Genomic DNA, 13,893 nt, shown 5'->3' on the forward strand with positions numbered 1-13,893 from the left:
TGGATATCTGCTACAGAATAAGATGGGCCTTTTAAAAAAAAATCAGTATTGGAAATTCTCCTGCAAAGATTCAAATTCAAGTTTCTGGAGATAGAGCCCGAGAGTTGTTATTTTTGAAAGTTTCATAGCTGATTCTGTTATTCTCTAAATTCCAAAAACTAAGTAGAGAACTATCAATAAGAAAAATGTTTAAACTGTTATAGAAATGTTAGGCTATACTATCTAATAATCTAAAATCACATACCTATTAATCTATTGCTCAACCACATGCAGATTCTACCACTTGACTTTACACATTTCTATATCTTCCTATTTACTATAAGTATGTCCAAACAGTAGTGTTATATTTACTTCAAGGTTTTGCCTCAATACATCTTAAATTTGATTTTCTGGTAAAAAAAAAAAAAGTAAATATACAATGTGCACATTTACCTTAATTGCTAGTAAAGGCTAACTGATGAGTACTCACTAGAATTAACTGTAAGTCAATATTTATTTATAATAAGTGATTAGGGCTGACATAGACTTCGGTATAAGGCAGTTGACATGGGTGATAATAAGAAACCCTGAGAAAATAATGAAAAACCAAGCACTTGCTTTAGAATTGGAGATAGAAACCCAAAGCCATCCTTCTACAAACGAGTGGAATATTGTCCCTTCCTCGCAACCTACTTGTATTCCTCTTACCAGTTTCTTTTTTAATCACAAGGTAGATATTCTAGGCTAGAGTCTTATATAACTCTCTTACCACTGCCTTTCAATTCTAATGAAATTCATTTGCTCATCCCTTAAATACATATTACTTGAAGCCCTGTTCTAGGTGCTAGGGATAAAGAGGAAAACAAAACTGACAAAAACTCTGCCTTCACAAAACATGTATTCTATAGTTGAGAGAGACAATAAAGTAGATAAATAAGTAAAATACATAGATTTTGTTAGGGTCAAAGTAAACAATAGGTAGGGTGTGAGGCATGGAGTATTGTGTTGGAATCTTGCAGTGGCAGGAACTGTGGTCAGAGAAAACATCGTCAAGTAAGTGATTTTTACCTCGGGAAAGTGAGGAAGGGAGGTGAGTGGGAGGAGTCACATAACATCTAGGAGAACATTCTAGGCAGAAGAAATTGAAAGGAAAAAGACCCGGAGTGGGAGGCCCCTGAGGTGTTCTAGGAGTAGCAAGGCTACCATTTGTTAAATAAGGTCATTCCATGTTTGAGTATGTTTCCTCTGACTTTTGGAACCAGCACTAATACATGAACTGAATATGTTTCTACAAAGAGCATGCCTCCATGTGTGTCATTATCCCCATAGGATTTCCTCCCTGCTACTTGTATTACTAAAACCTACCCAATATTTTAATTTCTATTTAGCCATTGTCAAGAGAATACCACTATGGCAACAATTTTGGTTACATCGTGGCATTTAAGCCATTTGATGGAGAAGAATGGAAAAAAGTCACAGTTACTAATCCTGACACCGGCCGATATGTACATAAAGACGAAACCATGAGCCCTTCCACTGCGTTTCAAGTTAAAGTTAAGGCCTTCAACAACAAAGGAGATGGACCTTACAGCCTAGTAGCAGTCATTAATTCAGCACAAGATGGTAGGTAAAAGAAAGACCTTCTTACATGAGGAGGGAGGAAAAATGTAATTCTCTAGTAGGCATTTAGTTTGTTTCCTTTCAGGCCTTATTTAGTAAGGCCTTTTTATAGCATTATAATTTAGTAAATGAGTACTATTTTGAACCAAATTAAACATCTGCCTCTTCATCTAAATGATGTGCATGCTGCTAGAGTCTTTTTCATCATTTAGATCACGCCCATGGTATTAGGAAATCCCCATTAAAATAATTGGCTTTGACTTCCATTTTTGGGCTCTTGATTATAATTTTGTAGTTCTCCATACTTGAACAGAACCTCAATATGTCTATATATTCATAAAGTTTACAACTTAAAAATTCTATAACGTATACATTATTTGTAAAATGGCCCAAACTTCTAACCTATAAATGTGTGTAATTATAGCATTTAGGTAACTTTTTGTTACAATAGAGAGCACAAATTTTGTTAAAGGGAATCTAGATGTAATTGTATGAAAAAGGGGTCAGTCAGTTGAAATTGTTTTCTTGAAAGGGGAAAAATTTGTCCTGTAGGGCATTTGGGGAAATAAACTATACTAATACCAGCTCTTCTTGTTTTTCTAGAAACTTTAACTTAATTAAGCATGGCCATAGAGGACTTTATATATTTATACAAATGACATCCAGTTTTAGATTGAGCATAATTACATTATTTTCTCTGATTTCTGTTTAAGCTGCTATACTTTTGTTTTTCTTGTTAAAAATAATACCTTTATTAATGTGCACTGTGTAAATAATTAACGGCTAGAAAAGCAAATAGAGATGTCACTGCCTTCTGGTCTTTGGCAATGATACATTTACCCTTGGTCAAGTTTCCCTTTGCATGTGTGAGAAGCACAAGTAGAAGAGCTTAAAAACTAAAGGTGTGTGAGGTACTCTTCTATCATTAGAGGAAATGGGCTCTATTGGTTCACCCAACTTCCATTGTTTTTACTCCAAAATAAACCTTTAGCCATGCCTTATACCATGCCTTATACTCAACAGAAATTCTTGCATATGTTCATCACAGAATTATTAGTTTTAGTATTTGTTAAAAGTGTAATATATAATTAAATCATCCTATGATCTTTACTTTTATTAAATGCCATTTTATTCTATATATGTATCTCACAATACCATGTCACATATCTTAAATATACATAATAAAATTTATTTAATATAAAAGGCAGTCATTCCTATATATAAATGTATGTGTATATATAAGTATACATGTATATATTTAAAAGTATATATATACTTTTAACTGTATTATTTATTGCATACACAAGTATGTGTATGTTAATATATATGTGTGTGTGTATGTGTGAATTTTTTTACTTTTAGCACAACCAAATATGTCAAAATAATAAAATATAGAAATAATTTGTTTATTATCAAACAGTGGAAAAGTCCTGATGACAAATTTATATTCTTTATGCTTGTGCTTATTCAGCAGAAATATGATAACTTGGCTGGGCGTGGTGGCTCACACCTGTAATCCCAGCACTTTAGGAGGTCAAGGTTGGCGGATCACCTTAGATCAGGGGTTCCAGACCAGCCTGACCAACATGGAGAAACCCCCATCTCTCCTAAAAATACAAAATTAGCCGAGTGTGGTGGCATATGCCTGTAATCCCAGCTACTCGGGAGGCTGAGGCAGGAGAATCACTTGAACCCGGGAGGTGGAGGTTGTGGTGAGCTGAGATTGCACCATTGCACTCCAGCCTGGGCAACAAGAGTGAAACTCCATCTCAAAAACAAAACAAAACAAAACAACCAAGAAATATAATAAGTTCACTCAGTTTTAATAATTTGAAGAACATGAGTACATCTTACAGATAAAATGAGTGTCTTAAGCATTTTACAAGTTACCTTCTCACCTTTTTACTGCTTTAGTTGATGCTAAAATAAGCTTTCAGGCAAATAGCTTGTCATCTATTTAGTCACAGCCATTTGTATTTAATTATATTTCTTTCCTAAATATTTCATGAGTCTCATAAAACTTGCATGTGTTGAAACTTGTATAAGTGTTAATCTCTTCTTCCACTGCTGCGAAATCAATCATAGTGCTACACGTTTACCTTGTTTTGGAAAGGCAACTGTGTTCATGTGTAGAACATTTTTAAACATTAAATAGGATTATGGCTTTTTAATGAAAGACAATAAAAATTGATCACCCCTGCTTAAAGGCTTCATGGGTTTCTTTGTGTAAATTTCATAAGGGATGTAAGTTACTTTTTTTCCCTGAACAGAGGCCTTTTTGATACATATTTGACTTGATGCCCAGTTGGAAGATTAGACATATAAAAGCTTTCTTGAGCCCAGGAAACAGTGGATGTTACAACTTGTTTCAAAGGCTCTTACATTTTTCAAAAAGATCTTAGCTTGAACATAAAAAGGGAAGTTTTATTAATAATATTGCTGTTTGTAGTTAGTTCCCACAAATAGCAAATAAGAGAAAATGTATCATATTGAACAGTTTTCTATAATACCAAATTTCCTATTTCCGATAATATAGAGTTGATAGCTAAATATTTCTAATTTTAATTTGCAACAACAGGCTTTCTTAAGCATATCAGTTGAGAGAAATTGAAAAAATAGTATCATTTTGCTCACAGATGTGAAAGAAATTGATGAGGCTTCCTGTATTTGGTAAAAGTGTGTGTGAGTATATGTATGTGTAGATGTCTATATTCACATTTATGTAGATGAAAGTATGTGTGCACATGTATCACTAATACCATAAAATAACGTTAGAAAAATATGGGAAGAGGTAATAAAATAATTGCACTTATTTCACTTTGAAAATATTAAAGCTATTTTGTAAACATTAAAATTAAAATATGGTATCACATCATTCATATAGCAAATGATGCTATTCGAATTTCTTAAATGTAAGTATCTCACTAATAATGTAATGTTCTCATAAAATTTCAGCTCCCAGTGAAGCCCCAACAGAAGTAGGTGTAAAAGTCTTATCATCTTCTGAGATATCTGTTCATTGGGAACATGTTTTAGAAAAAATAGTGGAAAGCTATCAGGTACGTTACATTTTTATCAAACTAAATACATTTATTCATAAATATATGAGCATACATTTTCAAATGTGTTGTATATTTCAATGTCCCATTAATTTATGTGGCAACTAATACTTTATTCTCTGTGTCTAGTACTGTGGTCATATATAAGTTAATTGTTAATAATAAAACAGGGGTTCCTAACTGGCCTATCTAGAGGAGATGTAAAGAAACCTAAGTCCTGGCAAACAACTGGCCAAAATAAAAACTATGGTAATAACACTTATGATTACCCAAGGTCTTTTTGGGAAAACATTCTCATAAAAAGCTGGTGAATCTCAAGTTTTTTGGAAAGTATTTTGGTAATTTATGGAAGCATCCTGAAAATAGTCATCCTCTTTCAGTCAGTAGGTCCATTTTGAAAAGTCCCTCCAAAATAAACAATCATAAACATACCAAATATGTCTTATGTTATCTATGAAGTAACAATCAAAATGACCCAAATAAAACTTCCCTCAAGCTTAATTTTAAAGAACCAGTAAGAGTCAGTCAGACACAAATGAGAAAACTTGTCTTAGTCAAGGGAGTAAAAACTGGAAAATCAAAACTAGAAAGATTAGTTAGGGTCTTTAATACAATGCTAATGCAATTTAGACTGAGCTGTGTAGAAAATGTGAAATAATCAGCTCACATTTCTAAGTGCAAGAAGTGAAAATTTGAAGGAATTAACATGGTTTTTCCTTTACAGATGAGCAAATGGATACCAAAGAGATTTGACAACTTGCCTCAGTTGTCACTTACAGAAAGTGTCAGAGCAGTATCTAAAACTTGAGTTGTCTGATTCAAATTTCGGTGCTTTATTGCCGCACATCACAGACTCCCCTCTGTTTTGTTTTCAGTGAGTGCTGTCTAGGGCTGCCCCTCCACCCACCCTACTCCCCCAGCCAGCTTGCATTCTCGGCTCCAGTACCCTCCCTTCTCCCTTGTCCATGGAATATTAGCTCCATGAGGGCAGGGTATTGTTCTACTCTCAGTGCCATGCAAGAACAGTGCTGGGCACCTGGCAGGCTTTAAATAGATATTCATTGAATAATTCACAGGAATAATGAAGTATGATTAAATAAAGTGTTACAGTTGGGCTTTCACAAGGCCATGTTTCTGAGATGTAGCTGTAAAAGAAACTCAAGCCTTTGAGCAGACACACCCAGACCAACAGGAAGCTTTTTTATTGGCACAATATTTGATAATTTGGGAAGATCTTAAAGAGCCCTCTGATCATCTATCAAGGGTTCAGCTGAATTTATTACAGAACAGAGAAGAGTAGACTGGGAATAATTAGACTGAGAATACTCAATATTCATGACTTAGTAACCTGACAATTATGTTTACAGCTAGTAGAAAAGGAGTAGGAAAGAGAGAAATTCACTAGATGTTACAAACCCCTATAATAAATACGCCTGAGGTATCTTTGGGAGAAGACATCAAAGTGTAGAACTTGGAAACTAAAATTTTGGAGCATAGGATTTCTTCTTTTATATATTTCTGACTAATAAAAATTGAAAAAAAGGATAATTTAATGTATAACCCATATCATTGAGTCAAAATGTCAAATATATGACATATTTTACTTTAAAATATGCTAGAAAATTAAATATTATCTTTGTCAATGCCAAGAATTATATATTGACTATTTGCTTACTTCTAACAAGAAGAGGACAAGGAAATAAGAGGTAGGAAGCAACAACATAGTGGAACCAATGATTCAGATAATAATTAAATTAAATATATATATTTTTAATTGGGAACTAAACCTTGATTAAGGATTTTCACATAGTAAAAAGTAATCTTTATCAAATAAGATTTTCTCAAATGATAATTTCAAGGGAAAAGTATGTACCATGAGGAGTTGGTTTCACAGATTTCTGATCTTTTCCAATTTCACCTTAAGTAAAAACTTATGTGCTTTGCTGCTGAGCAAATATGGGTTTATATTTCAGCTCTGTCACTTAAGAATTTTGTAGAAAATTGATTTGAACATTGAGTTTCCTCACCTATAAAGTGAGAAAGTAACCACTGCCTCATAGAACTGTTATGTGAAAGATATTAAATCACCTGTATTTAATAATTTTCCCTGTTTATGTCATTGGGCATTCAAAGATAGTGGTGGTGGTGATGATGATGATCGCAGTGAAGAAGATGATCATGATGATGTTAATGATGAAAAGACTGATAACATTTCTTGAGTCCTTATTGTGATAAACACTTAACTAAGCTCATTTTATTAAATCCACACAAAGACACTATAATTATCCCCATTTTAGAGATGAAGAACTTGAGGGTTAGAACTGTTTGAGTAATAATTGTCATAATCAGATTTTAATCTAGTTCTTGCCTCTCCAGAGAATGGTTGATTGTAATTGATGGAAGTAAATCATAGAATTATTCTTTCCATTCATTCTTTCTTAAAATCCTTTTAAACCTTTCACACAGGGTCTTGAGTATCAAAGAGACAAGCACGAACACTTAAAAGAGAAAATCCATAGTATTTATTGTTCTGCAGGAAATGCTCCTGTAAATGTGGCCGGTGACGGGGAGGGGGGATCTTGCCTGACTATAATGTGGTTATTGTTTCCATTTTAAAATATGACTGGAGAAGCCAATGGTTTAACAAGATAGATGAGGGTGAAAACTAATACCCCACTGCACTTCCCATGAAAATGTATGATGGATCTATATTTTTCTGTGTATAAAGATACACAGAAAGAAAGCAGCACATGGAAAACATAAAATATAAAGCTGGAAAGCCCTGACTCCTGCCTGATTGAAACCATCTCAAGGTTCATTTCCTGACATTTCAAATGAGAATTGTGAGCAATTGAATTTAAAGACAATCTCTTCCCTTGTGGTTTTAAAGTGTATCTCAGTAGAATGTTTATGTCACTTAGTATATTTTTCTCTTACTTGGTTAAAGAGCTCCCCACGTTCAATCTTAATACCCAGTGAGTTTTTCTATAGTGTCGGTAAGCTAGAAGAATACAAGAAGTCTTCTTATCAAGTGCATTTTGGAACTTTGGGCTCCTGCCCAGGAATCCACAAAAAACTTAGTTTGCTCACCCAGCTGGTAAAATATTCACTTAATTAATTTAATGAAAATAAGTAAAATAGGCTACCAGGAATAATGAATACAAAACCTTTAGCAGCTGAATTAGAGATTAATGCAGATGACTGATTTCACAGTCATCATAAAAGATGAACAATTCTGTAGAGTCTACTCAAATGTTTTTAAAGGTTAAATTATTATGGTGAGCTGAAACTGGTATTTAGAAAGTGTATTGTTTTCTTATTTTGGAGAAGACATCCGCTTTGGTCTGGATCTCTTTGAAACAGAGCCTCAAACAAAGATGTGGAGAAAAGTTGTCTATTATTGTTGTTGACTGATTGTTTTCAATATGATCCTAGGAAGCAGGTATGAGGAAAAGGCAGAGTGAACAGGAAAGCGGGGAGCTCAGATACAAAGGTGCTATTTGTTTTGTTGGCAACCACTGTGGGCAACTGGTACTCCATCCCTTGAGACCTTTGAGGACTTGTATAAATGTGTCTCTGAAGCTGCCCTGCCTGGGATGAAAAGGGAAGCACTCATCCACTCCTGAATGTTCAGAAGTGTGCTCATTCAACATGTAAACCTCACTTTTGCCAAGTGAATTTGAGCCATCCTGTTGCATTTTATAATGGTTCCTTACATGTTTATGTAAATAAAAAGTGCAGGATTATATTATTATTAGACATTTTAATCTAGGCATTTTAGTTAATTGTGAAATTACAATCCCATTATTTTATAGACTGGGCATTTAAAATATGTAAAATATCAGGATAATTACAAATAATCCTTTTCTTTGTATTCTTATATTAGATATAACATATTTTATTCATACCTTAGATATAATCATAAATTTTAAATGCAAAAAAACAGCCTTTATTTAAAGAATGAAAATTACAATCCATAACTTTTCTTAAACTTTTAAGAGAAAAGGAATCCTGTAATTATCTGACAAAAGTAATCATTTTTAATCAAAAAATTGATAACGTTTTTAAAAATTATTTTACAGGTAAATAATTTATACAGTTTATCCAATTATTAGATGTATTTCTTTTATGTCTAGCTTCTATATGAGTTCAAAGGAAATAACATTAGAGACTTACTTCTGAAAGGAGCTATAAGAAAGTATTACTTTAGCATGTTCTAGGTCAGATAATAACTATTTTTATCCAGCAAAATTATATTCCTCTCCAACTGCTCTAAGAATGGCTCAGAACAAGTTTGAAATCATGCAAACAGAAGTAAAACAGGAAATACATGATAAAAATGATGGTGACAAATACTTCCAAATGGAGACCACTTTTATATTTTGAGAATAAGTCTGCTCTCAAAGTTTTTGGGATTTTTTAATTTTTTTTTAATTCTTTTTCAGTCAATGTAAAACTATTTGGGGCAATGAGGTGAGACTTTGATTTGCTTTTGGCATATTTAATCACTTCTGCCCTGTGTGCCCTACTATATTCTAAAACTGATAGAAGGGTAGATATCATTAAGAAAGATTTGAAAATATGATGATCAGTCAACACCAATGATAACAGAACTATTTGAAGAGAACTTTTCACCACTGAAGACTCATGGCAAAGTATAACTCATCCTGTACGTTTGCAGATTCGGTACTGGGCTGCTCATGACAAAGAAGAAGCTGCAAACAGAGTTCAAGTCACTAGTCAAGAGTACTCGGCCAGGCTGGAGAACCTTCTGCCAGACACCCAGTATTTTATAGAAGTTGGGGCCTGCAATAGTGCAGGGTGTGGACCTCCAAGTGACACGATTGAGACTTTCACTAAGAAAGCACGTGAGTCTCACGTTTTGTTTTTAGACTTGTCAAAAACTACCACTTGATTCAATCATGATGGAATACATTTGAAGGAAATTTCCTACCCAGATACCTGAGCACATTTGTCAATGGTATCCTTTATAGCCACACAAGATTTCCCTTAAAACGTGAGTTGTTGTAGATGATGAAAAAAATGTGAAAAATACCCTTATACATTAAATATTCCATTATAGAAATAAAGTGAGAGAACTGCCCTTTTGTAAAGGCTGTCCTCTCAAATTTTATGCCATGAACTTGTCTTCACCCTGTATTTATTAATTTAAACATTGTTTTCATAGGAGTACATCCACAGCATGTGAAAATTAAAATTCTGCTTATTTTTACATGCTTTAATTTATAAACGTCTGTCATCGCACAGTGCAATGCAAGTTAAATGTGTAGCATTATGCTTACTGTCTTATTACTGTATGTTCTAGTACTGTATGTTTTAGGTGGTTCATAATACAAGACCACCTATCCCTGCTCACTTTCTGGTCATTCTAATCTCTGTATTCATTTTGATATCTCTGTTCTTGAACCCAAGTGGAATAAATAAAAAGAAGAATTTGTATGTAGGACTCTAGGGAATGTCTCAAGAATCTGAAGATGTAATTACCACTAGAGTTTGCAAATTTATGAAATTCACTTTGGGACAGAGACTCTCCCAGTGAGATGACAGAATGTAGTGACAAGAACTAGAATTTGGTGTCAAGACATGTGTTTGAGATCTGTCTCTGCCACTTGCTAAATGTATGACAATAGATAAATTACCTATTTAAACTTCAGTTTTCTAATTTGTAAAAGGAACATTCATTTTTTGTTATTTTTCCATTTCTTAGTGTATTTATTCATTCATCAAAAATATGCTGTGTGCTCAGTACTATTCTTGATGGCGAGGATACAAAAGGGATCAAACCAGTCCAAGATGCTCTTCTCACATGGTTTACAAGCTAATGAAAGGAGACAGAAACTTCAAACAAACAAACAAAAATTCTGACAAATAAATAAGTGGGATTATGGCAGATGACAGGGCAATAAAATGAATAAATAGACAAAATTAAAGTGACTTAGATGAAAGTGAAATTCTGATTGGGTGACCAGGAAAGGTGTCTTTGAGAAGATGCCAGTTAAGCTAGGGTTTGAGTGATAAATGATAAGAAGAACCCACTGTGTGAAGAGCTTTAGGCAGAGCCTTAAGGTTCTTTGCACGTTAAGTAGTACAAAACCTTAAGGTGGAGAGCGCTTGAAATATCTTAGGTGTGGAAAGGCTGCTGGGGCCAGGGCATAGGTTCTGAGTAAGGAGGGGGAAGAGTTCTGGGGCCCAATTATGGAGAACCTTTTAAGTAATTGGGATGAGTTTGAGTTCTTTCTAAACATGATAAGAAGCCATTGAAAGATTTTAAAACACAATGATATCTAATTTATGATATTGTTTTATAAAAACTCATTCTGGCTTCTAGACAGAAAGTGGATTGTGATGGATTAACAGTGAAAGCAGAAAAGCCAATTAGAAGAGTATTTCAGCAGTCAAGGAGAGAATTGATAGCGGCTAGCACTAAGTGAAAATGGAGATAGAAGTGGAAAGTTTTCTGTAGGCAGAGTTGACAACTTGCTGCCAATTTGGATGTAGGCAATGAGTGAGATGAGAGACTAAATACCGAATTTCTGCTTGAGAAACTAGGGGGTTTGGTTGTGCCATTTGCTGATGATGGCAAAGACTCATTGGAGAAAGATTTGAGTATACGTGACATTATATTACATTTGAAAAATATATTACATTTGATTATACTACATTTGAGAAATCTTTTAGAGACTCAAGTAGAAATAGGCTGATATCTGCCTAGACAGAGAGACTTCTAGCCACATGTGTCTAGAGGTTGAAAGAGAGATTAGGGCTAGAGACAGAACTGTGAATATTTAAAGCCATGGGCCTAAGTGTCAGTACTTGGGGAAGATTCAGAGAGGGTAGAGAAGGGTACATATGTGAAGTCCGAAGTCTTCCAACAGTTACAAGTTGACAGAGGGAGCCAGCTAAGCATGAATAATGGGAAGCAGCAGCCCATGAGGTAGAAGGAAAACCCAGTTGTTAAGATCTGAATTTAAGAAAAAAATGAGAGATTCAAGAAAGATGGTCAATTCTGTGAAATGCTCCAAAAATGTTAAATTTAGAAAAGAATAAACAAGTAACATTAGATTTAGCCAAGTGGAGGTGATGTATGACCCTGCAAATAGCAATTTGAAAAGACTAGTGGAGAAAGAAGCCCAAGCAGAGCACGATGAGAAGAGAATAAAAGTCATATTACCTACCTCACAGGGCCATGGGGTACATTAAATGGACTCATGGATGTAAAGTGCTTAGCATAGTGCCTGGCATACTGTGAACACTTGTTAAAATTAGATGGTGGTGGTGTCAGTACTATTATCATCAGCATTATAATACCTGATGCAATAGAGTATGCAGAATTGAGATTGGATATGGTGACCATTGATTGCATATTACTACTTTTCACAGCTCCTAGCCAGCCTCCAAGGATCATCAGTTCAATAAGGTCTGGTTCACGCTATATAATCACCTGGGATCATGTCGTTGCACTATCAAATGAATCTACAGTGACAGGATATAAGGTATTTACAAATAGTGATGATTAATGTTTGCAATTCTTGCTGTTTCCGTGAAACCCAAGATGGGTTTCTTTTCTTTTTTTGAGATGGAAGCCCGCTCTGTCACCCAGGCTGGAGTGCCGTAGTGCACGCTTGGCTCATTGCAACCTCCGCTTCCTGGATTCAAGTGATTCTCTTGCCTCAGCCCCCTAAGTAGCTGGGATTACAGGTGCCCACACCCACACCCAGATAATTTTTGTATTTTTAGTAGAGACAGGTTTTTGCCATGTTGGACAGGCTGGTCTCGAACTCCTGACCCCAAATTATCCACCTACCTCAGCTTCCCAAAGTGCTGGGATTACAGGCATGAGCCACCATGGCCAGCCCCATTCAGCTTTCTTATTCTATTCAATAGTTGTAGAGCAGAATCAGATGACATGGTGCCATGGTACATTTTGAAATGGAAAAGATTATCTTCAGTGAATTTCAGCAAAATGTTAGTCAAAAGTGTAAAATAAATAGAATGATTTAAAGATAGAATACAATAATCAGAGCTTAATGAGGAGACAGAATGCAACTATTTTTGTTTGGCAATGATTATGATAGGGTTGCCCAGCACCCAGCAAACTCCTTTATAAACTGAGTTACTGTTTATAAATGAACAAAAAGGAGAAAAGCTTATTTTAAATATATTCTTTATATCACACACTTTCACATTTTTCACTGGATACCAAATTTTGTGGAAAATGGTAGAAATAAAAATTGAGAAGCAATTTTCAGACTATTTAAACATATTTAAAAAGTTCTCATTTGGGGCTTTTTTGTTAAAAAAAATAAAAATAAAATAAAAAATAAAAAAATAAAAAATAAAAAAATAAAAAATAAAAAAAAAATAAAAATATTCTTTCTATATTTTTATTTTGGGTCATCTCAAAAAATAAAATTTAGATGCTTAAATCACATCTCCTTGGATAATCCTAAAAACTTGCAAAAATCAACTATTGTGAATTGAAACTAACATGATTTTTTTTCATCTAGTTTTAAATTTATTAATTTTTTCCTCTTGTTTAAATTTATTACTTTTTGTTAATCAAAGTGTAAGCATTTTTATTCTGGTTTTAGTGTTAGAGCACTGGCTCATTATTATGACTTTACTGCATATTTACATTTCTGTATTTTATAAGGTACTCTACAGACCTGATGGTCAGCACGATGGCAAACTGTATTCAACTCACAAACACTCCATAGAAGTCCCAATCCCCAGAGATGGAGAATACGTTGTGGAGGTTCGCGCACACAGTGATGGAGGAGATGGAGTGGTGTCTCAAGTCAAAATTTCAGGTAAGTGAGTCATTTAAGACACATTTCAACTAAGTATTTGTGAGTTTCTAGACCCTATGGATTCCCAAGGGTAGGGATAAGCCTGATACTCACACCAGTGTCCACATATTCCTAAGTAGATTTGACATATCAAAGATTCCCTGAAACTTAGTATTTCTCCTCTTATGAGTCACAAAAGTAAATCTGTGACATACCACATACTTGTTGATTATTATCTCGATGTCAAAGTACAGCTGAAATCTTTCAGACATAAGACGAACAAGTTTTTGGGATCCAATTTACAGTATGGGATGTATTAGTTTATTTGATTGTGGTAATCATTATACAATGTATACATTTATCAAATCTTCATGTTGTTCACCTTGAATATATTTAATCTTTGTCAATGAAATATTTTCAAATAA

At 34.2% G+C, this 13,893-nt stretch overlaps 1 protein-coding gene across 2 annotated transcripts in view; it reads left to right on the forward strand.

Moving 5' to 3' along the window:
* CNTN1 (contactin 1) overlaps nucleotides 1-13,893 on the forward strand; it is a 399,377-nt gene that overhangs the window by 342,475 nt on the left and 43,009 nt on the right. For both annotated transcript variants that reach the window (XM_073020625.1, XM_008002891.3), the window contains exons 19-23: nucleotides 1,368-1,602; nucleotides 4,555-4,658; nucleotides 9,340-9,526; nucleotides 12,060-12,172; nucleotides 13,333-13,489. In XM_073020625.1, the coding sequence (XP_072876726.1) occupies nucleotides 1,368-1,602; nucleotides 4,555-4,658; nucleotides 9,340-9,526; nucleotides 12,060-12,172; nucleotides 13,333-13,489 (796 nt within the window). The remainder of the gene's footprint in view (nucleotides 1-1,367; nucleotides 1,603-4,554; nucleotides 4,659-9,339; nucleotides 9,527-12,059; nucleotides 12,173-13,332; nucleotides 13,490-13,893) is intronic.

This window comes from Chlorocebus sabaeus, chromosome 11 (genome assembly GCF_047675955.1).
Source record: "Chlorocebus sabaeus isolate Y175 chromosome 11, mChlSab1.0.hap1, whole genome shotgun sequence".
NCBI lineage: Eukaryota > Metazoa > Chordata > Mammalia > Primates > Cercopithecidae > Chlorocebus > Chlorocebus sabaeus.